General features: G+C 35.4%; 1 protein-coding gene across 1 annotated transcript; it reads right to left on the reverse strand.

Moving 5' to 3' along the window:
• Positions 1–561: 561 nt before the first annotated feature.
• Positions 562–26610, reverse strand: LOC18589526 (Transducin/WD40 repeat-like superfamily protein). Its single transcript, XM_007014544.3, has 20 exons — positions 26145–26610; positions 26016–26055; positions 25651–25899; positions 19126–19225; positions 18926–19000; positions 15479–15577; positions 15042–15158; positions 14823–14938; positions 14549–14645; positions 13662–14020; positions 12956–13283; positions 12306–12514; positions 11096–11314; positions 9265–9451; positions 7603–7853; positions 6932–7024; positions 6759–6860; positions 2577–2934; positions 1869–2006; positions 562–1786 (listed from the first exon to the last, which is right to left on the reverse strand). The coding sequence occupies exons 1-20, from the start codon at positions 26359–26361 to the stop codon at positions 1085–1087; spliced, it is 4056 nt and encodes a 1351-aa protein (XP_007014606.3). The 5' UTR covers positions 26362–26610; the 3' UTR covers positions 562–1084.

Genomic DNA, 26610 nt, shown 5'->3' on the forward strand with positions numbered 1-26610 from the left:
GCAAACAGGCTTTTGTGTTCATTATTTTGTCGGAATGTAATGTGGATTTACATCAGCTTTTCTTATTCTCTTTTCTCTTACAAAAGCATAAACGTAAATTGAAAGGAAGACAGTGCAGTGCCCGCCAATTGAAGGCGGGAAATCAGCTAGCTACGTCCTTTTTATCATATTAACACACAACATGGTGAGCATTCCTATGGTCCCTTTCCTCCTACGCCTTTCACATTTTACTACTTGGTAAGCACCATCAGAACCTTTTAATCAATTTGTTAATATGAAACTAGACAAATAAATCTCCTACTGAGGGTGAACCGAGAGAGACGATCACCGTTGTTCAATTTTTAATTTTTATTCCGAATTGATCATTGACTCGATCTAAGGCTTTGTATGATTACTTTTTATCCACCTTCTACAAAATCTTAAATTCCGTAACTCTTCGTTATTAAAAATGACTACTCCGTAGTACAAAAACAAGTAATAACTGTCACCCAAGAATAAGGAGGAAATGGCTAACGAGCCGTTAGAAGGCTTGACAACTAGGATGAATGGTGCCCCCAAGAGTTTAATTAAGACATAAGTGCCTCTCTATCTTATTCTTATTGACATAACATCATCATTTCGCATGCTCTACACTTCATATACATTCCCAACAAAAATTCAAAACACAATTAACTTCAATCAATGCTCAGCCGCACTCACAACACAATTCTCCAATCTATCCTACAACATATACGACTTTTAAGGTCAGCTCCTGAGCTTTTCGTCTTAGCATGGAAATAGAGCTAGCATCAGTTGCACCACATGAGCTCTGGGCACGAGTTGGCTCTATTTGATTAAATCCAACCACTAACAAGAATAATCCCTACTTACCGCTTTTGAGCAAGCCAAAACCAAAATCCACTAAAAGGTATTCCTTCTCCCCCTTGCTCCAAACTCCAGACAAATTATCAAATATATTCACAACCATGCCTTCACAAAAATGACTGCCGCTCTTTTTCCCATCAAATTTGAGATCACAACAGTTCATTTGACGAATGAAATCAAATTACAATTCCTGGATTCAAAAGAACTACTCCCAATTGAGTTAAGCAAGTGGTTCACTTGTTGGCAATGTAGTTGGAACACTTGTTTCCTGGTTATCTGGTATCACAGTTGGTACCTCTGCCAATGGTTTATCTGCCACAGTTGCATCTGGTGCTGGTGTGTCACTTGCGGTTACTGCTGGATTACTTTCTGCTGAAGCAATCATATCCGGATTACTCCCTGCTGATGAACTAGGAGCTTTATCATCCAAAGCAGGTTCACTAGCTTTTGATGTGGGTGGTGCACCTATTGGTGCTGCAGCTGGTGCACCGGAAGGTGGTGCTCCTATTGGTGTGCCTGGTGTTGCTGCTGGTGCACCTGGAGGTGGTGCTCCTATTGGTGTGCCTGCTGCTGCAGCAGATGCACTGGGAGGTGGTGCACCTATTGGTGCTTCAGCTGGTCCACTAGGAGGTGGTGCTTCTAATGCCAATGGTTTGCCTGGTTGTTGCTGTGAAGAGTGAGTCACAGGAGCTGGTTTTTTCTTAACAGTAATTGAAGCAGAAAGTGCTGACATCCCAGGAGGAAGGATTTCAATTGGAGGTTTCTTCCCTGCCTCTGACAAACTTGTAAGTTTGGGATCCTCAAGAGAAGCCAGAAATGCAGCTGTAGCATCTGTTTTTGCTGATGGAGTGTGCTCCACCTCCTTCTGTAACACTCGGTTCCAAGCCTCAACCAAGTTCTTCAATGTCGGTCGCCCATGAGCCTGAAACAAATTTTAGACTGGTCAGAAAGCAAGCAATATGCTTTGGATCAACAACAAATTGTCTACATGAACCAAGCCATACATGTGCATGTAGCACAGCCTCTGCAAGCATCCCAGTATCCTGCCATGCCTTCTCCATAAGAGCATTGTCTCCCAACACCGCGGCTGAAAATGCTGCCTCACGCCCCAATCCAAGGGAGATCAAGTTATTTACTAAACCCTGTAATCACATAGAACTTAATTTACCAAAAAATAATCTAAAAAAGAAGTCAAGTACACAATTGATAATATTATCACGCCATAATAATCAGGTAAACTAAATATTTGTAATGCCAATGACTCTAGCAAGGCAATAATGTCCCTTTCGATAATAAATAATTCAAAAGATGAAACAGAAAAATTAGTAAACTCTATTACTTTCGAACAATACCAAATTCTCATTCATTAACAAAATGTCAAATAACTGGCAAAGATTTTTCTCACAAAAGAATGCTAATAGCTTTTAATTATCTTCAACTAGATATTTGCTTTACGATGGGATATTGAGATAGATATTTGGGTATGCAAGAAAATATTAGAAACAGTGCCAACTAAATACAAAAATAAGGAAGACATACTTAAGGTGGTCTGGACATGTAAGATGAAGGCCTACAATAGAAAGTTTTAAATAATAAAAAAGGGCAAACGGAATCAAGTAGTTATGTAGCATAGAATTCTTAAAACCTTTTAGCAGGCATCAAACAGCTCAAATAACCAGTTCGGGAGAGAGGATCTGAACATTGCAACTTACACTCAGGCGTGTCAACTCTCCATGATTTGCAAGGCGAAGAGCAAGTCCTCTTAACTCGTGACCCTGTAAAGATCCCTTCACTGAACCTGCAGTAGCTAACCTTTTAAGAGCTTCACGGGCAATGTCAGCCTGGGCAGTAGCATCAGCAGCATCAATAAGCTCCAAAAACTCATTCGCGAACTTTACTATTCCTTGAACAGCCTCAACAAGATTTTCCTTTTTAGCCGTTAAATTGAGAATATCATTCAAATCAAGCCCTGGATTATCCTGTCCTATGTCCCTGCTGTTGCTCATTGTCAGAAGACACTGTAGAGCTCTTTTCAAATCATTACTCTTCATGGCTAAATCAAACTCCAGCCTGTAAACATAGAAAAGCAATGTAATTGAAGATATCATGGATCAGAATGCAATGCAGGACTAAGAGAGGGCTCCTGCTGCACTCTAATTGGCACAAAACTATAGACTCATGGAGAGTGCTTTCTTCAATGTAAACCACAACTGGAATAGAGCTTTGGCCATCAACTTTCTTCCCCTACAGTCTTGAGCAAACAGTGGGATTCAATGATGGAGAGAAACTTACGTAAATGCAAGTATTTAACATTAATTTTTTATGATGCTGCTTCTGATGGCTAGTATATACTTCAGAAACTGCTGCTAAATTAAAGGAAAAGCAATATGCTAGGTTGATACCCATGACTATAGTTCCTTGTTTGCAAATTGATTTTGCATATGATTGCACCCTGCCAGAAATTCAACATTAGAGCTGGTCCCTATATCTACGAATGAAACAAAAATAGATGAGAACAAGAGAGAACCATCAGCTGGTTGCCAATGGCCATTGTGGATAACTGAAGCTGCTTTGCAACTGCCTAAGAGAAAAGGTAAAAGCATTGTTTGGACTAAAATTTAATGAAAGCTGTGGTAGATTAAGATGAAAGGTCCAAGTATAAAGGCTAGGCAAGGCCACAATTCAAGTGCTTGAAGACATTTTTTATTACAAATAGAACAGGTGTATTAGTGAACCTAGAAGTAATAACCATCAAAAGACAGCCTAGATGAAAGCTTTGGCAGATTAAGATGAAAGTTTTAAGTATAAAGGTTAGGCAAGGCCAAGAGTCAAGTGCTTGAAGATATTTTTTATTACAAGTAGAACAGTTGTATTAGTGAACTTGGCATTAATAACCATCAAAAGACAGCCTAGACCAGTCTGCAGTAGGCACCAATCCGGCTGGCAAAGGCAAAGGCAAAGCTAATGCCAGAAGTGCTGACCTGACCTGACCAGGTCCGATTTGGAGCCCACAGCACAGATCTGGCTTCTTAAGGCGGGATCTGGCAGCTTGAGTTGCCACTGGTGGTGCCAACACTGGTCACTACTAGCCAAGGAGAAAGGAGAGGAACAAGGAAAAAGAGAGAAGGAAAAAAAAACTTTTTTCATATTTCGAACTCAATTGACATATCATATGTATATTTTTAAGAATTTATGTCACCAACACATTTGTGTAACAGCCACATCATCTTCTTTCAGTAATTTCTAATGCCAGCTCATTATTTGAAATTAAGATAACAGTCACATGCAATTCACATGACATTGCCATAAAATTTTTCCCTTTTTTGAACCAAACTAAAGGAAAAGTGCTAAACTAGGAAGCACAAACACCAGCACGACATGAAATGAAGAAAGCAATACAACAATTTTGAAAAATTAGGATACATACAACAATAAAAAATATTACACACAAATATATATTTATTAGTTATAATTCCATTACTTTTAAATAAAAACAGACACTAAGCAATAAAAACTACCTCAAAATTTGATAAATATATTTAGAAACTATTTCATTCTCACAATATCTTAATGTAAATTTATCATTATGCATGAACTATTATTGGGTTGGATACATTAATCTGGCCCAATAGCATTTTTAGGCTTTAAAGTCGTAACCCAATACTAAGTTGGAAGCCCACTTGACCCAGGCCAACGTTATACTTTAGTGTGCTACTATAAACAAAATTTTCTTTGTCTTCTTCAGCAAATGCAGCAGCCAAGTTCTGTGACACAGCTCTGCTCCTTCAACTCCCTGGATCCATCATCTCCAACTAACTTTTCACCTCTTATCTTCATTTCAACCACATAGATCAACACCTGAGCCAGAACCAGATTTTTTGTCCCTTCACTGCATATCCAGTCCGTGTCCATCACATGTCCATGCCATATCAGAAATAACAATTTCATATTGAATTATTCTGGCATATCCATGGGTATCCGGGTATGCATTGGGTCATGTCGAACCAGTATCCGTGTCCGAAACGCATACGTGAGGGTTGGAGCCATGTCCATGCTTCATGGGTGCTAAACTTATGCCGATTCAAGGGTGGGTGGTAAGCCTAGACCACCATAATAAGTAGAATGGTAATTTGATCCTTATCCCCATCAATTATTGCTCCTATATCATCACATCATTTGCCTCAAAAAAAAAAGGTACTTCTCCAAATAACTTTTCCAATTAATCAAAATCTCTTTCCCATAATAAAACTATTTAGTCTTATTTCGTTTAATGGGGTACCTTAAGCCACATCACTTGTCATATTTTAAGAAGATAAAATATATTTATTTTGACAAAAAACCTGACACAATCTCTTTTTAACAGTGATTTAGAGCATCAAATTTCATTTTAAGAAGTTCTTCCTTTCCTCCACATCTCTGCAAGTCATCTGAACTGAAAAATTGCAAATGAAGCTCAATTAAGGATATCATCAGTCTTGACCAAAAAAAGAAAAAAGAATGACAACTGATGGTAGTTTGGGCTGGAGGAATCTCATAAAAGGAAAATTTGGTGAAAAAAGAAGGTGGAAGAAGTCTCGTCCTGCAGTGATAAAAGAAAATAAGATTTGGCAAGTGGATATTTAATAGATGGGATTATCAACTGTGACGAATTAGTCCTTGAAGAAGCTAAGACTCTGCTTAAGCCTTTTGACTTGATTGCTAATTGTACTGGGATCAAATTGTGGAGAAATTTCTTTTTTAAAAAAAATATCTAGATGCAGTAAACCTAAATGGGATATGTAGTGTTTTTCCATTATGCTAGTATGTAGTTTGTTTTAATTCTGCATTGTGGAGTCAATGAATGGTTAGTATGTTGGGTGCAGGATAGTTGTAACTCTTTGCAAGAAAATGAGGCTGTTAAAGGTTTGTCAGGGAGTAGATGGGAAATTCAACAGAATTAAAATTTCTGCAGAAAAAAAAGGGTGACCAAGTCAATTTTAGAATAAAGACTTAATGCACGGCCAGGTGATTCAATAGCATTTACTAAGGAGTTACATTCGGCATTACAGAGAGAAGATGAATGCCACCATAGACAGCCAAGGTGGTGAGCAGGCTGCTTCTTTGAATAGGTGTTTATGAACTTAATACAGAGAGAGTTGCTAAAGAAAGACTACAAATGCTTCAGCTGGATGTTTATAACAGGGCCCTGTAATAATTATTAAGATTTTTAATTTATAAACCAAAATCTGAAATGGTGTTGAGATGGTGTTTATATGGCTTAAAATATCTTATTTAGGGAAATGAGATTAAACATACTCCTAGTATTAAAAAATATTTTAATATACCCTAATTTAAAGAAAACTCCATACTACCTTTTGAGCAAATAAACCTCTTCCAAACTCTTCTAAACCTGTTTGGTTTCTTACCTAAAAACTACCACGTCCTCAGTGCTTGAATAAAATTAACTCAAAAGAGCAAAAGCCATACATCTCCAGCTCGTTGTCCTGCTATGATATTTGAGCGCTTCAACAATTGCCTATTCTTCCACTTGATGCTTCTCTAGTTTATTCCCATTATCTCATGTAACATAACCCATCCAATCCAGTTCCCTCTGATTAAAAAAAAATCCCCTTATACTTTGGTGTGTCAACAGACAATAATGCAGAAACACATCGCACACATGATGCATGAGTAAACACTGGTGTCCAGATTACCATGCACAAAGGATAGTGAATAGAAAGCAAGCAACAATCCAAATGCATGTGTCTGTGTAAGATAGAGAGGAAAGAGAGAGATCTAACATAGAAATTTGTTGATGACAGAATCAGAAATTAATCTCAAAGTTGAAATTTTAAAAAACCACCAACAGGCACCATAACCATAAAAGAATCAAACACAAAATAGGCAAGGCAGACCTCTTAGATATGCCAGGTAAATGAAGTGCTTCAGTGGCGTAGCCCATTCCAAGCATAAATTGTGCTAAATCATCATGATGCTCTCTGCCAAGCCGAGTTGCCCTGCAGAGAAAAATAATATTAAATTCCACAAACAGTAGTCTCATTTGAAATAGACAAGAGAATTTGGATACCATTTCACAGCACTAACAGCATCTCCATAAGCAGCGAGACACCGACAACGAATGCCAGGATGGCTCAGGGATAAGGCATGTGCAGTCATGTACCTACAAACAGTAATATAAGTGTAACCAAATCTATATTAATAACATAAATTACAATTCTGGATGAATGCAACAGACTTTTACATGAATATAGGACTTGACATGAGAATAACTGGGTATTTCTAATCAAGAAACCACCCCCAGGAACATGTAGTTTACATAATCATGCAACCAAAGGTTACAGACTTTCAAGGTATACATCACGAGAAAGTACCGGAAAGAGGTGAATGCTGGAAACGCACTACCATAAAATGCAGAACTGTTTTAAAGCAACATAAGCAAACTAGTGGAAATATATATAATGTCACACTACTATCAACCAAACATGCCTAATTATTGAGCTGTCTCAAGTAATAATCAGAGCTAAACCAGTGAAATACGTGAAATTCTGGAAATCAACTAAAACAAGAACTAGCTTTCCAACTTTGCACTATGCCAAATTTATACCCTCACTTATGCAATCACTGAAAAGGTAAATCACAAAATGAGACAAAGAGAAACTTGGACAAAAATTATTTAAAAGTACAGAGATGAAATTCTTTGGCAAGCCATTGAATTTCTCAGAGTGCAAGCCAAGCTACCTATCAATGAGCCAGAGGACTCCATCTCTTACGCCAACCACAATTAGTGGTCCCACTGGTCGTTTTTGCTCAGTTGGAAAACGAGTAACTGCTACTGAAACCCCTCCACCACCGACAGCTAACTCATTAACCTTTCTTTCTTCCATCTCTTTTAGCATTGTTGCATCATCCCCATCAACTTTAGATTGTTTTGGCAACGACAAGAAAGGTGGCACAGAAGGAGCATGCTGGAAAGAAGCTAATCGGACCACCTGACAAGAAAACACATTGATACAAAACTGAGACCCTTAATCAGATTATAGACAGTCGCAGAAAAATATAAAGGCATTACATACTTAATTAGCTACTTAAAGCTCAGAATATATATAACTAATTGTAGCAACAGGAAGTCGATTGAGTTCTAGCTATTATAGTGCACTTCCTTTATTTTGTTCTTTTGACTAGTTTTAGAAAATCTTGAATACGATAGAGGACCAACAAAATAAAATTAAGAAAAGTAATGTGCATATGCAAGCATCCAATTAAAGGCTGACAAAATAATGAACAATAAATCTTCAAGTAATTCCAAAGTTAGCTTTCTCTTTCTAATTAAGCTCAGTTAAAATTGCAAGCTTGTGTTTCTTTTTATTCTAATATTCTATACAAATGAAGCATGCTACTGCAAAAATTTAGAGCACTGCTTATATTTCTTAAAGTCATCTACAATGTTCTATTTTTTTTTTTTTTTTGCCACTGGGTGGGGGGGGGGGGGGGGGGGGGGGGGGGGGGGGGGGGGGGGGTGGGTGGGTGGGAACCGCCGGAAATTGAACCAAGGCAGATAATCCAAGGCTCTTGTAAACCATGCCATAAAGTCCAAAATGATAATATATGCCTGAAGAAAATTAGACAGTAACCATATCATTCTAAATTCTTATGAGAAGCACATAAATGATTATTATAAAGTTTATCATCTTCGTGAACAGAGAATTGTTTAAAAGCTAAATTTCAGTTATGGTTAATTTGTGTAAGAAGGAATTTTGAAGGAAACCTGTGGCTGCCAGTCATGCTCAGGCCATAAGTTTACCAGTTAAATTATGGAGTTTTAGATTTAACTTCAAGTAATAAAATCCTTGAGCTAAGGACTTATAAAGTTATAGAAAGAGAATTATATTGAAATATAAAGCATCAAACCTTCAAAGCAAGCCAATATGAAACTTCAGAGATAAAAGAAGGTCCAAACATTTCTACCAAGCCAACTGAAAAGTTATAGCTAGTACAATCACATATTAAGTATCTTGTTTCGCTTACATCCTTGTCTCATAGGATAAGTCCACAATTTTAGAAAATTTTCAACAATTCTCTTTCCTAACATTATCATATTTCCTAAAATAGGCTTTTTTATCATGCAAACAGGGAGTTTTGGAAAACAAGTTCAAGTATGACGTGCTTATTTAATTATTGAAAAAGAATACGCAAAAATGAAATCAAGACAATATACTATCATGCAAACAAATAAGTATTGGATAATCAAGTTGAAGTATGATGTGTTTATTTAATTACTGGAAAGAGGATGTGCCAAAACGAAATCAAGACAATATTACACAAAGGGAGTGCACAAAATACCACTTACTCCAATGACAAGAAGCAGAAAAGTTATAAATAAAGATATATCAGAATTCTGACCTGTAGAATAGGTGGCCTCAATGTTATTCTTTCTTGTGTAGCAGTTTGGGGACCATCTACGGTGATTAGAGCCAACTCTCCATGCTCAGCAACTGCTCTTGCCTGTGCCTCTTTTAGTTTCATCTCTTCTTTCATCTTTCTTGTTTCTATGTCCATGGGTGCAACTCCAGCATCAACAAAAACACATCTGAAAAATGCAGCACAAAAGACATGCATTGGGCAATTATTAGTTCACTTGTCAACACCCTTAGAATTGCAGCAGCTTTTTCAAAAATAATTTTTTTCTCAAAAAAAATAAAAAAAAAAGAAGGAATAAGGACATTAACCCACAAGAAAAGTCCTCTTATGAACAGCTTTCAAATGCCTTAAAGGACTGAAAGCCTTCAAATGTTCATGATTGCATTATATTGCTCAAAGAAGGAAATGAGGGGAAAAAAATTAACAAAAGTGGCAATTAAGTTTTTTTTTTTTTTTTTTTTGGCCTTCAATTGGGATTATCCTACTATAGCCAATCAAGAAATCACTTCCAACTTCAATTCTATTTAAAAATATCGCGCATACAAGGGAAAAGATTTGTGTAAAAACTAATTATCACAGGCAATGACTAGTGCAATCTCTAACTAAAATCAAGACATGAAAAACATTCAAAATAAATTATGTAGTATCATGAAGTGACAACTGTTGCAAATCCTCCAACCAATTTAATTTGAGTAACAAATAGCACGATCTTATTAAAATTAAATTACACAAGGAAAATATTATTTTAGCATGTTCTATATCAAATTAGATATTACAAGGGCAGTTCAAAGCAGAACAACTAGAAAGATGTATATGAAGGATATATTTGAATGTTTTGAAAATTCAAAACATGTTAGGTGCAGTAGCTTGACAAAAAACCTTGATCTATGACATATCAAGGGAATTCTTTTCCCTACTTATGGTTTATGAAAGCATATGATTAGAGAGATTAGGAGTTTTAGGATTTATAGCTGGAAAGAATTAGGATTGGGGATTAGAAGTATATAAAGGTTTGATTCTATCAAGGCTTAACCTCAGAAAAGAGACAGACAAGAGGAAAGGTGGCTGGGATTGGTGACCAGCAGAAAAACCAGGATAAAACTTGTCGCTGTTATTCTTGTACCTTGAACAATAACCTGAGATTACAGTAGCAATAAAGAGAAAAAATGTGGAAGAGAGAGCAGACAAAGAATTTTCCTGGGCATCTATGCCTCAATAAACTGAAATACTCATAAATATATTAATCAATGCTTATTGAAATATGAACACTGCATCTGACTATCATCCAACCCAGCAGGACTAGATTCCTAATTGGAAACTAACTAATAAATGAGCAAAACACAATTAAGACACCAAAAAGCCAAACATAACCTCTTCACAACTCCATGAAAAACTCAATCCAACAAAATTAACCCTAGGGGGGAGGAGATTACAAAAATTACAATACTACACCCATGTAATAAAATACCTACAAACCATAATATGAAATTTTACATTGCAAATGTTGAAATTGCACAATAAAGAGTGAAGAACTAGGGTCTTCCACCGACTGCATCAGACATGAGAAGTCCAAATTGTATCATTTTATATTCATTATTTCTACAAAGCAATGTAAATCTCAACTGAAATGAGCAACTTTTCATAAAATTAATTCTCCTTTTAATCATTTCCATTTCAAAGAGGGCTCCAACTAGTGTTAAGCATATTTTGCAAAAATCATTTACAAAAGTATGTGGATAATAAAGAGAGTGAAGGAAACGAGGAATTTCAACTTAATATAACCAAAACTTCTGAACAAGTAACTATATCATACTCAATAGTAGTTGGTGTTGCCACAAACAATTGTCTCCGTTGCCAAACAGCTCCAGTGGCATAGGCAATTGCAACATCTCCAAGGTATCTATACTGGGGACGCAATGAAGAGATGACAATATAATGCTGATAAGCAAAAGCACAATACTCAACAGTTTGGTCCCATGCAGTCCACTCCGGTTGAGGGAGAAGACCACCAACTGGTTGAAAAGTTTCCCAACTGCACATTGTAACTTCAATCAATTATTGGTTGAGAAAAGGAAAATCACATATTATCTTAGTCGTCCCATGGTAAAAATTAAAATAGATGTAAAATGCAGTAGATATTAGACAATACAAATATCTCTAAGCAATTATTTCAGGACTAAGCTAACAAAAACTTTAGAGGAGTTGGAACCACTTATATACAATTATATACACACAAATGTTCATTGCATACACAATAGGCTTCAAGAGTTTAATTCGAACAAGAGCTCATGGTAGCTGGTTCAGGAGTTTAATAACTTGAAACAAATTACCAAAAACATCTGAATATATCCAGCCATAAATAAATGTCATTTGGGTATTCTTGCACAGATAGACAACAAAGTAATATCAACTAAGTTCAGCATTATGTATACATAAATTATTTACAAAGATTATAAAATTCCACACATAATCTCACAGGCTAGACAATGCAGATAACGAAGATGTCAGAAGAATTCTATATGTCACAAAAATTTAAAGTTAGCAGCGTATGCTGCAAATGATTGACAGAACACAGAAGTACTGTTAAAACCTTCAACCTTATGCAAACCTTCTACATATAGGAGTTTTTGGAAGTCAATTTTGTTAATTTCTTATCTTGGATCTCAAATCCTCACAGGTATAAGATTAACAGCTCTGTACAAAAGCAAGTCAATCCTTCAATTGATGGAGGACAAGCTTATGAAGTTTCACCAATTATGCTTTCTTTTGGGATTTTGCGAAGCAAACCTAATCCTAAGTATGAACCCCGGGAAATTACTTCAAATCCTAAAAGAAGTAATTTACCCAGTCTTCATCTAAGAGAGGAGTAATGTGGACTTGTTTTCAACCTCCACTATTTTTGCACCAAGTGTAAGCTCCCAAAACTTGAGCCAGAACATGGTGCCTGGAACCAACCAAAAGCTGTACTATATACCAGACAAAATCATGTTAATGGCATTCAGGCATGATAACAATTATTTTACCTGAAAAGCTGAAAGTTTTGAGGCACTGCCTCAGAAGGAGATCTATTAGAAGAGAATCCATCATCAAAAGCAGCAAAAGAGCCGCTACTTCCAAATCCTGACAAAGGCATAGACTGAATTGTTGATATAGCTGTTGCAGAACCGGGACTAATCCTACGAGATGTTCGATAGGCAACACCAAGTAGTGCCCCTCCATGCAGGCCAATGACCTGGTAGAGAAATTTTCAAGTTAAGAGAGGAATCTAACTATATGCAATGCAACAAACATGGAAAGCAGAGTACTGAGAAACACATGCAAATCTATGCCTAACAATATGAAATCTTATTAGTGCTATTTAATTCAGAAGTACAAATGCTTTTAGCAAGTGATTTAAAATGCTGACAATAGTTGGCAGCAGCCTGAAATATCATTTGTCCAATTATTTTTTCAAAGAAAATAAAGGAACACATCTAACATGATTTAGAACTTCCTCCTAACGAAAAGAAAACAACAATTTTTTAGAGACAATATTTTGTGGAAGAGATTGTTACACATAATTTGACACTAAGAAACCATCTCTCCTCATAATTGAAGAACCAATGCATCAAGGATGAGTCTAATACTATTAAAATGAAGGAGCAATATACACTAGGCAAGGAGATCAAGATACCGGTTCACTTCGGCTACCTATGGACCTCATTAATATGTTTGATGTTCCATCATCCAGCAAAATGCGAACTTGAACATTAGCAGAAGCAGCAGTAGCAGCTGCTGCTGCAGCCTGAGCTGCAGCTGCAGCTGCTTCTTTAGCTTTTCTTGATGAACTGCCCTTGGGGAGAATGGGCATTCTTGGAGGTAATGCTGATTCCAATATAGCAAATCTGTCACAACATGTATCCCAAGCCAGAAGCCTTGCACTTCCTGAATCAACAATGGACCAATCGCTAACCTTGTAAATTGAGAAATAAGGAATATCGGGCCACACAATTGCAAGATACCTGCACATAAGTTCTTCAGTAAGTATGGATACGCCACTATAAAATTAAGTGGAATGGTAAAACTGCTCAGCACCAAAGGTAAAAGACAAAAGCACATTTCAGCTGAAATTTCTCCCATCCAAGCAAAACATACGTGTATGCATATGGCAATGTAGGATGCATTTATAGCTGCCTAGTACAAGAGCATTTTTCTTTTTGTCTCTTCTGCCTTGGGAGAACAGAAGGAGAGGAACTAACAGTCCAAACTGGACATCAAATACCATGTAAACAAACCCTGAACAAATTTAATGTACGTCTACATCCAAAATCATGTATTGTTGAAACTGGCAATCTGTAAAGCAACAACAATCATTTTGAAGCAAAAGTCAGACTACTTACTTTCCAGAACTGCTTACAGAAAGAACTGAATATGAATCATGTGGAACAGGTGTACTAATGTGCTTTTTAATCTGCTTCACATGCAATGGTTCAAATGAATCTCCCTTCAGCTTTCCTGTTTCAGATAAGGAGCCATTATTTCCAAGTGATGGATTTGCTGTGTTAGACAGCTGAAAGTTTAACAGCTTCAATTCCCTTTCAACAATGTAGACAGCGGAATGTTCTCGACTCCCAGGTGGTGTCAGGAGAGGAACTACAGGAGGAAGAGATCTAGCATCAAATTCACTAACTATAATACCAATATTGGTCCCAGTAGCAACAAGATGAGGCTGTAAAGGATGTGCAACCATGCAATAAACCTGCAGTAGAAACTTATAAGAGTCAAAACAGATATCTTTGGGGAAGAAGAAGAAAGAAAAAGAAACATCAAGCTTTGTGAAAACGAATGACAATCATATAAAGGCCAATTTCAATATAGGGAGAGCTAAGATTAAATAACATTCATGGTAGGGATTTAAACTTCTTCAGTGAGTAAGCTGTAAATGAATGATATTTTATGTTTCTAGTGTTTCAGTTTCTAAATTTTCAGAGATATTCACAAGGAATTGAAACCTATCTGCATAAACAAAGCCTAGCTGGCAGAGGTTAGGCCAACAAGGTCCCAACACATTCTTCTATATCCTCAGTTGAGCTTCTTATACAAGAAATTAAGAATCACTCAAAAGAGCTTGACCCTGTTGTTAACTGTGTAAATCTCTTTCTTCTATAACTCCTTAGCTTACTGATTTAAGGCTTCTGTGGTATTGACACTCAACATTATGTTTTATCCAAAAAAATAACTACCAATTATGGGTCGAGGATCACAACCACAAAAAACAGCTACATACCCTAAGTTTCTTGTTCGGTGCAACTACTTGAGGAACAAGTGAAGACAGATCACACAATGGTCTTGTAAGTGCTGAATATGTTGGATGCTCAATAGCCCTGTAAAGTTCAAACAATTACCATGATATCCTTGCAATAATTAAACAAATGATACTGCCTTAAATTTCATTATTTAATGCATATAGCCTTCCACTAATGCACTGTAACAAGAGCCACAGTATAAAAAAATTATAAATTTTTTTAGTGCCACTAAGAAAACCAAAAAAAATAGTATACCATATATAGGAATCTTTGACACAAGTCAAAATATCAAGGTTAGGAGCTCGAGGATGACACCAAGATACCACGCTATGACACGCAAGTTTTGGAACAGGTTTAATTCGCCGTAACTCCTGTAGCAGAGAAGTTAACAAGCATGAAAAGAGAACATCCCCATGCTTTACTACGAAATTTCAATTCACAACTGTTAAAACTTCTCAAGGGACGGTAGAATACCTTAAAAGAGATGGTGTCCCATATAGCCAATGTCTTGTCTGCACCAATTGTAATAAGTTGCGGAGTGCCCCCAATCACTCTAGAAAGCTCTACAGCAACAACTCCACCATCATGTGCCTATTTGATATCATAAAAATGAAAACTCTCCCATCGAAGACGTATAGATAACAAGAAATTTAAGAAAAGAAAGAACCCTATAAACAACATTTATGAAACATTCTGACATTTCACAAGGGAACAGAAACATATCCAATCTCAATACCACCTTATTTTTCTTTTCTTGGAGGGCAATTGAGGTTGCCTGGTAAATATCATACACCAACATCCTAGCTTTATTTTGAGTTTAGACTTTAAAATTAATCAACGAATTATTTTACGGTGTTGACAATTAGCCTTGACGTTGGTGACAAGTTCTCAAGAATCAAAGAGGTAAGCACCTTCAAGCTTAGCTTTGGTACAAGTTCTCGTGAATCTTGACCATGGTCTGCACTCCAAAGTATAAGTAAACCATCACTAGCACCTGAAGCAAGAAGTGCCTGCACTTGAAATAGAAAACAAACAATGAACAAGTATTACATGACAATGAGAAAACATATCCAGTCAAGCTTCAAAGATATGAGCACGTATTTACATGTCCTAACTATAATGAAATAGCATTATTGCAAAATAAATGTTATTCAGTAGTGGAGCTAGAAAGTTAAGTTGGAGAGCTCAAACAAATGACAATATATTTTAATAAATACATTTAAGTTACACGAACTGGAAGCAACAAACAGAGAAACAAATTTATCTAAATATCCCAAAGAGAAGCCTGAAAATTCTTAAATCAATAATCTAGAAATTTATATATTAAAACAAAAAAATGTGTTATTGATCACCTCCTCTTCGAAGAAGCAATTAAATTGGGACTACTAATTAAATTGTCTCAGTCACCAATTGCATTAATTTATGTGCTTTCAATTGCCATTATGTGTCTTGACAGAGCATTCCCATATTAAATTTGCATGTTTGAAAAGGACAAACCCCAATATTGCCATGAAAGATGAAGTATCACATATACATAAGATAACTTGTAAGCAAAGAAATCTTAAAGTTAGTTGTTTGTGAGTAGCGAAAATTGCTCATAAAACCTAGATAGAATTTAACGATTCCGTATGGCTAGTATAACATAAAGCACTTTGACAGGCTACAATTGTAGATTTCATTCATCATCGAATACTACCTCTATCTCAAATTGACTGTCCACTTTCCAAATGGTAAAAAGTTTGAGGAATGTGGTATTTTGTCCCTTACTTTACAACTTTTACCCTTCAAGTGTAATAAAAGTTAGCGGGCCTACTTCAAGTTAGTATTTCAATGAAGGTTAAAATTAAAAATATGCTTTCCATTTTGGGAAAGTGAAAATTATTTGATGCCGGGGTGTTGTAAAGACACCTAGGCGTTGTGAAAGACACCATCGTGACGAGGTTAGAAACCCCACTAAGGTGAATCACCAATCTTGACAAGGTTGAAAACCCCACTACAGTGAAAAAATAGTCAAAATCCCACTTTGATTGACTAGGCCAAAAATACTAAAACTTTTTACACTATTGAAAAGAGTCTAGAGAAAATAAGCACTCCTACTTAAGAAAATATTCTTTATTAATTCTCAACTTCAATGTGTATAATAACTATGCCTAAGGGTCCTATTTATAGTATTATAGGCCCATACCTAATAAACCTTTACTTCAAATTGCCTAGTACAACTAAAGTAGTTAATAAAAGATTTAAATAAAATAGATGTTCTATTCTTAAACAGAACATGACTAGCTTAAAATCAAATAATAATTCTTTAAAGTATTAAAAATCTTAATAAAATAAGAAAAGAATTTCAATCTAAATAGAATAGAAAAATAAATCCTAAATCAACTAAAATTAGAAAAACTAAAATAAAATACAATCCTAGATGCTCCTGCGTCATTATTTCTTGAAAACTCAAAAAGGAAAGGTGGACATTCAATTTGAGACCGTAGGAGTATAATAAAGAAACTAAATATTTTTTAGGGGCTCAAACCACCTATGATTCTGAAGTAACTCCCTCTTTGATGGAACCTAAAACTACATATAGATATGTATGTCTATAACGATGTCATCAGTTATCCTGTATTAATTTATACTAAGAGAATTGTGATCCTTTTTGAAGAAAAAGAAGAGATAGGAAATGAAAATGGGTAAGGATGAAATAATATTTGACGTAGCATGGCAAGAAGCCCTTCAATGGTACTCTAACAAAAAGGTGCTAAGATTGTGAAACAAACAAATGCAGGAGAAGTAAAGAGAAGAAAAGAAAGGACATGTCATTACGTTCATTTGTGTCATGCAGATAAACAAAAGTAATGAAAGAAAATGTGACTTAAATTGATACACCCTATAATTAAAATCCTACACACATGAAATACCGTATAGATAAATGATAGATAGATAGATAGTGATAGAGAGAGAGGGAGAGAGAAAGAAGATGGGTAAGGATGAAGTAATTTTTGACACAAGGAAAGAAGCTTTTCCAATGGTACCCTAAGAAAAAGGTACTGCTATTGTGGAATGGATGAATAGCGAAGAAGGAAAGAGAAGAAAATAAATTAGCCATTATATTCATGTGGTTGATTTGACTAAACAAAAGCAATGTAGAAAAAAGTGACTTCAAAGGATATGCCACCCTATAACTAAAGAATTTACATACATAGAAATACACTAGCCACTATTCACTTACCCCCATCACCATCTCTCTCTCTCTCTCTCTCTCTCTCTCTCTCTCTCTCCCTCCCTTTCTCCCTCTCTCTCCATATACACATGAAAATACCCATTCCTCTATTCAAACCCATATCTCTCTCCCTCCCTCTCCCTCTCCCTCTCTCTCGATCATGATCTCTATTTAGTCATCTATATCTAAAGCACAGCTTAATTCTGTCCCTTTACCATTTCTCCCTTTTAAGTCCTCATAAACCCTTGAATTAAGATAAAGGTCCAAGGAAAGAAATGTGACCACAGAAAATAAATGTACTTTTTTTTTTTTTTAACTCAAACCCATACAATCATCAACTAGGCAAGTGCCCAAGGTATAAAAGGCATGACCCTTTTACTTCTAAAGATAGAGTAAGACACTTAAACGAAATTTCAAGAAAATAAAAAACTTAATTGGAAGGAGGCTCCAAGATAAGCCCTTTCCAAGCCAAAATTGGACTAAAAGAAAAGCTGTGATCTGCTTGCTATATAAAACTGCCCTAAATTTCCTCTTCTTTTAGACACAACCGAAGCCACATAGACATGAATTTTCTCCTTCCTTCCCTCCTGATCTATATCTTTGCAATTAATCAAGCCAAGTGACTGGTTGACAGAAGATAAAAGGCCCAGCTCTCATCAACAACGATGGCACAATAACAAGAATTGATGATCATCTCCACATCTGATCTCAGCTCTGGTTTTTGAATCACCTTATGTAAATCAGTCAAGTATGAATTTCCAGTGCCACATCAGACATAAATGTCATACCTATACCCAGTTCATGTCATGTCGACATAGCTATGGCACCCAAATTTATCAAATCCATGTAACAACAGAGAACAAAGTATTTCATCAACTATGTATTTTATATCATTTATCAATTATCATTCTTTTTTTTTTTTGGGGCCTGTCTTGCGCTTACATTTTAAAAAATAAATATCCAACAATGACATCAGGGATGGGAACTGCATTAGCCTTATGACAAAAATGTCAACATCATGAAAAACTTATAATTAATTCACATGCATTACTCATGGTTAGGGCAAAATTGTTATTCTTAAACACTAAGTGTTCCCAAAAGACATAATTAGTTACATAGATTTTGCTTTACAACTATGACCTACCTCACCAGAAGAAGCCATGAAAGTCATCAAACAAGAAATTGATCCTTTATGACCCCCGGTGTATCTTCTTACAAGCTGACAAAAAGAAAATGAATATAAAAGAAAAACAAGGTGATGTCATAGTAAAATCTACCAGAAAATGAACCAAAAGGGTTAAGCAACTTATTAGGTAGACAAGGACAAAAAAGCAAACATCTAACCTTCCATGTTATCATTGAAAGAACCCTAATAACACCATCTGATCCACCAAAAGCAACAAGAGGACTGTCACCAGCAGACGACCTAGAGAGGAACTCCAGACTGTCAAAAAAAAGAGGGAAAAAAACAGATATCAGTGAATCAATGTATAATAAGGAGGACAGTAGAAGAAAATTGACATGACCATAAGGATAGTTGGCAATCCATGCCTAACAATAAAATGAAAGAGGGAAAAGGATTACAGATACTACAGAAGCTACTTAAAAAGCTAAATAATTTGGTTTAATAAACATGGGTCATAGAAAAAGATATGAAACAAAGCAGGGTTCACAATCAACAAACAGACACAATAAGGGACACTCAGCATACTCAAAAGTGACAAGCACCTTTAATGCACAACAACTTCAGTATCGTCCAAGCACTAGGCAAACACATCCAAGTAAAAGCATTAAGATTTTAGAACACATATAATACTTAATTTTTAATATATATATATTAATGCCTAATAAACTTATAAATATATAGTTTACAAAGCATTTGATAAGAATGAAAAGTACATAAATGTATAATTAAAACGTTTAATACAAGATAGGGAATGCCAGCTACATCATCCACAGCATGCAGTTGGTCAATACTTAAGTCCAGAATTCTTTGGTAATAAACCAAGACTAGAGTTTCATGAAAAATTAACACTATGGTTACCTGCCCTCATATGAAGATAAACTCCAAGTGAAAAAGTGCAGAATAAGATCATGAGGAAATAGTACACATGTAAATAAGCAAGCCCCTTTGGGATTTTATTAGCTATTAGATAAAGGAAAGAAGACCACAACTAACGAATAAAAACCGTCTGCCCCCGTAAATATGCCCCATTTCCTGCTGTGTTAATCCCTCGTTCTCTTGATATTTTTTCTACAACTATAGATTTGGAGCCAATCAGGTATCACCGCGTGTCAAACTGTGTCAGGCGGGAGACGCCACGTAACATGCAAAATAATTTAAAAAAAAGCCGTTTTAAGTTATTTGTAAACAAACCCAGCAAAACCAATACACACAAAGCACAAAACATTGCCCTTCTCTGTTTTTAGCAGCTGACTGTGGGTTATATAGGAAATCCTCATATGCAGCTCTTCCTTCTTCAGGGAAGACTGCCCTTATATTTGAGTCTATGATGCTGGAGACATCTGCATACGGTATTGCTTTGTGTCTCTGATGCTGAAAACTTTTGAATACAGTGTTGCTACAGCTGATATAAGGTAGAAGTATGATTAACAGAAGTAAAGTGGGGTTATGCTGCTTAATGATTGATAGGAAGCTTACGGTTTCTGTTTTATGCTTAGAGCATATTGGGATTGAGTTCAGGTGATTCATCTTTCTGCTGGTTGTGATTAAGGGAAGAAGCTCTAACAAAACTCCTGGTTTTAGGATCCAAGTACACCCCCTAGGTCATCGATGAAATGCCCATAAGGATGACAGGCACTTTTATGTTATGTCATCCTTACTTTCCTTTTATTTTTGTTTGTTTGCCTGCGTATTTTTATAGACTCACCATTTTGGAAATTGACCCAGCAAGGCACTAGTTGATTCAACAAAACTTTTGAGTTTGAATATATTGTTCAGTTTGTTCAAAGATAAGGATTTGTTCACAAATAACTTAAAATGGCTTTTATTTATTATTATTTTCTATGCTACATCACAAGCAAGGATTAACAGGGCAGCGAATGGGGCATATATACGGGGCAGACAATATTTATTCCCCAACTAACATAGATAATTCTAGATTGAAATTAGTATTAACTATATATATTAGATGTGAACGGTTTAATGTTTTTAGCTTTGTTCATATCTTAAATTCTCATGGCTAGAAGGTGGAACTTGTATCATATCTTGCCTTTGAAATAACAACAGCTCAATTAAATCTATGTATAGTGCTTCTCATGGTCAAAGCAATCAGAGCATGTGTTTCAGCAGGTAAGTTCCAATCATTTTTCAACTTGATTCATGATTTGATTCAATTAACAGGAAATTGCTAGGCTTTAGTAAACATATGCAGATACATGCAGAAAGGAGGAAAAACTAGAACAAAACAAATGAAATGATACAAGCTATACTAGTAGAATTAAGAGCTTACAAATAGATATGATCTACACAATGTTGGAGCAGACACCGTCAAAGAAATGAATGGTCGGTTAAAAAAAATGGGGACTCTTCTAATAATGTAGAAGAACAATTGATGTTTGATGATGATGCTTGAATGTGCTGTAGCAGCAAGGATTGTTGGGTCTTGGTGTCAAAATAAGGAATACTCGATATAACCATATAAATCAGAATCATGATAAGTGGCTTTAACTTTTTTTTTTTGGCACATGTGATTTTGAGCTACAATGGGAGGTAACCCTCTTCCATTCCATAACCCAACCTCCCCATCCCAAGATTCTAACCCAAGACCATCACGTTGGAGTCTCAAGTTCTAACCAGTAAAGTGTCCCAATATGATGTTAGAAATATATTAAAGGGGAAAATATAGAAAAATATCAAATTGGTGGAGATGGAAATGGAAGTGAAGGAAACTTAAAAGTACAAATTGATGATGATTTAAAATTCCATGGTTCATTAACTAAAGTTTTGTATTATAAGTAGGGTATATATGATGAATATATCATTCAAAGAAGACCAAAGATGCGACAAAAGCAAGCTTTTGTTTCCGCTTTTGATATACAAACGTACATAACTTATGTATGTACAGATACATAACCATATATGAGTACCGATTTTCAATTGTTAGACCCTTTGATATCTTATCTACAACTCATAATTGATTAAACCACCCATTGGATTCATATTTTATTCATGCATGTCAATATTCAAATTGGTTGAGCACTCGAGCATTTGGCTCATTGATTGGCATATGATCCCCCTGCTTAAAGAGCAAGATTCCAATCCCCCTTTCCCCAATTATAAAAAAATATATATATTCAAATTGGTTGAGGATCTCTAAATATTTCATTAAGTCAAAATAGTTACAACCTTTAAGTACAAACAGTTAAAAGCAGTATCTACGATGGAACTATAATGAACACCAGATTGTCTTAAAAATTGGCATGCATAATGTGCACGATTAGACTATTAAATCCAACAACCAATTTCCTAAAATTAAAATTATGGAGTGGTGGAGAACACATTAAGTTTGCACCAATGTAACTTGAATCCTACTCTCCGAAGCACAAAAATAAGCTCCTAAGCTGGCCTGAGTGTGTCACGTACTAATTCTAAAAAGCAACCAAAATATACATAAAACAAAGAAAATTCTATGTACTATACGTAATAATCTTAAAATTCATGAGTTTGTTGATAAATATTAAAGAGTTTGCTCATTATGTCTATTAGCATGTTCCAAAGATCCAACATTATCATAATTAATTAATAGTTGTCATCATACACTAGCTCAGTGTTTTCCTTAACTTTCATTTTCAATAAAAATCTGTGCCTGGATTCTATTCCCCTTTTCTTTATTCTTCTAAGTGCCCGTTTGGCCTTGTTTATTTTTAGCTTATCTACTGCTTAAAAGCAGAAGCTGAGCCAAATAAGATTTCGTGAAAAGCTCTTAAAAAAATACCTTTTTTTAAAAAAATAAAATCTAAAAAAAAAAAGCTTTAAAAAAAGCTCCAAATAGGAGCTTCTCTTCTCTTTTGTTTTTAAAAACACGGCAACTTATTAAGAGAGTTATTTTTTCCCAAAAAGATCCTCTCTCAAAAAATACTCCCTCCCTCTGTCCTTATCGATCTCCCTCTCCTCTCTCATTTTCTGCAAATCATCATTCTAAGGTTTTTTTGGTTCTTACAAAAATTAAGAGAAAAGAAGATCTAAATTCAAAACTGCATTCAGGTATTATTTCTTTTTCTTCTTTCTATTTTGTTTTTCATTTTACTTTCTATCATTTTTTTTTTACTTTGAAGGCTCTCTTTATTAGTTGATATTTCACAGTTTATTGTTTGATATAACAATTACGTGATGTTTATTTATTCTTAACTTCTTTATGGAGCATATAATATTTGATGATTATGATTGAAATAATTAATTAACTAGGTCAATGATTGTTGAGATAAATTTGATGAAAATTGAGATAATATTTTTTGATTATGGTTGTTGAGATAATATTGTTCATGGAAGTGAACTTTGTTAGTAAGAACATCAATAGCTAAACGTGATTTATCTGAATTATTACTACCACCTTAGACTTCTTTTATTCTTTTTTGGGTTCTCCTCCATTGTTAGGGTTAAAGGTTCTAGTAATTGACTCACTGCTTTCTTTCATCTCTCATTTTTTTTTATTTGATTCAATTTTTTCCTTTGCATTGATGGAAAATAGAAATCGTTAACTTATGGGTTACTTATAAATTATTTGTGGAACTCTTTTTTTATGATTTATTATTAATTATAAACTTTATGTTATATAAAAAACCTTTTATAGTTTCAAAAATTTATTTTAAATAGATAAAAAAATAACGTTAATTTTTTTTATTTTGAATAAAGAAATTCGTGATTAATAAAAAGTTATTTATTAAATACCTTTTATGGTAATTTTAACTAAAATTAGAGTTTATAAAAGTTAGTTTGCCAAACAGCTGAACTATAAAAAAGAGCTTATAAAAAGTAAATTACCAAACAACTTTAGCTTAATTTTAAAAGCTATTATTTTTCATAAGAGCTTTATAATAGCTTATAAGTTAAAAAAAAAAAACAAAACTAGGCCAAACATGCTCTAAAAAGAGTTTTGTCCTTTTCTAGACATTATAAAGATAGAGCTAATAAAAAAATAAAAAACCAAAAGGAAAGAGTCAAAAATGTCTTTTATGTGCCCCTCGCCTTTCTAGGCACAAAACACATGCACTTGACCTAAGGCACCTTGCTTGACTAGGTACAAGTGTTTCAATTGTAGAAGGCAAATCAACATAAGTGCCTCATACCCCATCAAGCAAGGTGCCTCTAATCAAGTGCATATCTTTTGTGCCTAGAAAGGCAAAGGGCCCATAAAAGGCATGCTTCAATTTAGAGTGCATGTGCACACACACACACACGCATTAAGAAACTAGCAGTTGCTTCACTCAAGTGACACTTTTTTGCATCTTGTTCCTTGAGTATTAAAAAGTTACTAGTGCCTGGAGCATGCCTTGTGCCCTTGACTACAATGGCTCTCATATGCCAATCCAATCAAATTTCATTTTCCATACCTTGTCCCTGAACATTATTCACTTTCACATTTTGGATATGATTATAGACCATTACACTAGGTGAAGATATCGCTTATCAAAAAAAAAAAAAAACTAGATGAAGATATACTTCAAGGACTCAATTGCATTTCTGATAGTTAGTATGGGAGAAGCTTAATGATTAAAAAGAACAAAAACTAATTATACAGTGTAAGAAAGGACAAACTACCAGACCCTAGCTCCACAAAATTGATGCCAAGTACAGCAAACGACTAGTGATGGAAATACATGGGCCACCCATGCAGTGACAAAATTATCGACTTTTGTGACACATGACTTGTCAAAGGGGACTAATTTTGCATTTGTTAACAAGCTTTCCTTCAAATCTAAAAAAAAATTAAATTAGATAAACTAACACAACCTTGTGAATTCAACTTGATAATTTTAACAGCCTCCTATGGAAAGGTACTACCAAACAAAATCCAAAGGCTAAAGATGAATGGGTAATTTTCACTACAATCCAACTCTGTAGTGTTGAAGGAAGCTTAAAAATCTTTATCCATAGTGAAGATAATTTTCCAAAGTGCAGTAAAAACCACAAAGACAATGATTAATCTATGAAAAAAAAAAGAATCTGAAGAGCTACTTCAACATTAAAATAACTAACCAGTTGTTGGGATTAACTATTGAAGAGAATTTCACATTCCAACAGATGTATACATCAACAAAGAAAAACGGTAATAACAACGTTATGAAACAGTAATCTTATGAGAGAGATGGTACCACGAGTTCATGTTGAAGCAGATCTTACAATTGCAATTCTATCTACCCAGAGCTTAAAACTTGAATCCTAATATTCTACGTATGCAAACCCAATTCTTATTTATATAAAGCTTTTCCACAAATTCCTTAAAATTTCATTTTGCTATTCTTATTTCAGATTTCTAACTTTCAAAGGGATATTATGCCCTTTGCTTTACCTCTTAACGTCACCAAAATCCAAATGACAGAAGAATAAGCAGGACAAAATTATTGCTTTTCCAATGACAAAAAAAAAAAAAAAAAGCAATCAGAAGTTAAAGAAAGGCAGTGGCAGCAGCAGCCAAACTGGGAAAGAAAACAAATGTAATCAAAATGCTATGCTGGTCATCCAAGTATATCAATAGATGAATGCATTAGCAGTTAAAGCCAGCAGACAAAAAGGAGTTAGAAGCTTCAATTCTTGAATTTGGGCTCAGCAAGACTATATGGAGTACAAAAGATATGGCAATGGAGCTGATGTTTCAAAAAAGATCAAATGAAAGACGACAGACTCACCAGAGAAGAGACTTGTTGTCAAGCTCTTGTTTGGGTACATCACGGCCACGCATTGTAACCAAGTCCAAAAAGATGGCTTTATTTTCACAGCAAATGACAAGAAAATGCCGCCCTTTTGTTGATGGAGCCGGAGAAGCAAAAGCAGAAGTAAGATGATTGACAGCAGTGGGAGCCTCCGCAGCCGCAGAACGGTTGCGCCAAAGTTGCCAAAACCTCACGTCGTCATCGAAAAAGGTCACCTGCTTAACACTTTGAACAAAACAAGTATAGAAAAAGTTCGAAATTTCAGACTTTGGTAAAATCAGATTTGAAGAAAGAAAAAAAAAAGGGTAATAATTAATAATGTACTGCTACTAATTAATTACCTCCCTCCGCGGATGGCCTCTGTAGGTTTCCCTTTGGGCTCTGTTATGTGCAAATTATTGAAAAATGTCAAACAAATGAATAGGAAAAAGAAAAAGAAAGAAATCAGAAGGGAGAATTAGATTTCGAACCAGATTCGCCCTCAGCAAGCTTCTCCAATTTGGCACCAACAAGACGTCTCTGGTCGACCCCACCGGCCTTGAGCTCGTAAATGACCTGGCGATGTTCCCAGTTCCAAACGGAGACATGATCGGAGGCATCGGCGGTTACCAACCATGGATGCGTCGGATGCACCGCTATCTTCACTATCTTCTCATTCGTCGCTCGAAATGCCCTCAGCCGTAGCATTTCTCCCCCGATCTGATCTGATCTGATTGTAAAACAACGCTTTTACTATTCAATTGCAAATCGCAAGTGCAACCGACGAATCTGGAATCCCAATTACAATTTCGCGTCTCATCCAGATCCACCCACTCTCAGCTGACTCTTGTTCCTGCTGGTTTCAAATTTGCCCGCACCAAGCAGCGGTTTTTCTTTTTTTTTTTCTTTATTTTTTTAAAAAACTTTTTTTCTTTTTCTATTTTTCTTTTTCAAAAG

This window comes from Theobroma cacao, chromosome 9, assembly GCF_053813885.1.
Source record: "Theobroma cacao isolate CCN51 chromosome 9, ASM5381388v1, whole genome shotgun sequence".
NCBI lineage: Eukaryota > Viridiplantae > Streptophyta > Magnoliopsida > Malvales > Malvaceae > Theobroma > Theobroma cacao.

What these genes read in the sequence shown, in the direction of transcription:
- LOC18589526 (XM_007014544.3), bottom strand. Translation starts at nt 26,361, where the DNA reads ATGCTACGGCTGAGGGCATTTCGAGCGACGAATGAGAAGATAGTGAAG. An exon ending in TAGGTAGCCGAAGTGAACCG is followed by an intron (nt 12,515 to 12,955) that starts GTATCTTGATCT and finishes TTTCTCTACCAG; the next exon opens with GTCATTGGCCTGCATGGAGG. An exon ending in CAAAACTTTCAGCTTTTCAG is followed by an intron (nt 11,315 to 12,305) that starts GTAAAATAATTG and finishes TACAATGTGCAG; the next exon opens with TTGGGAAACTTTTCAACCAG.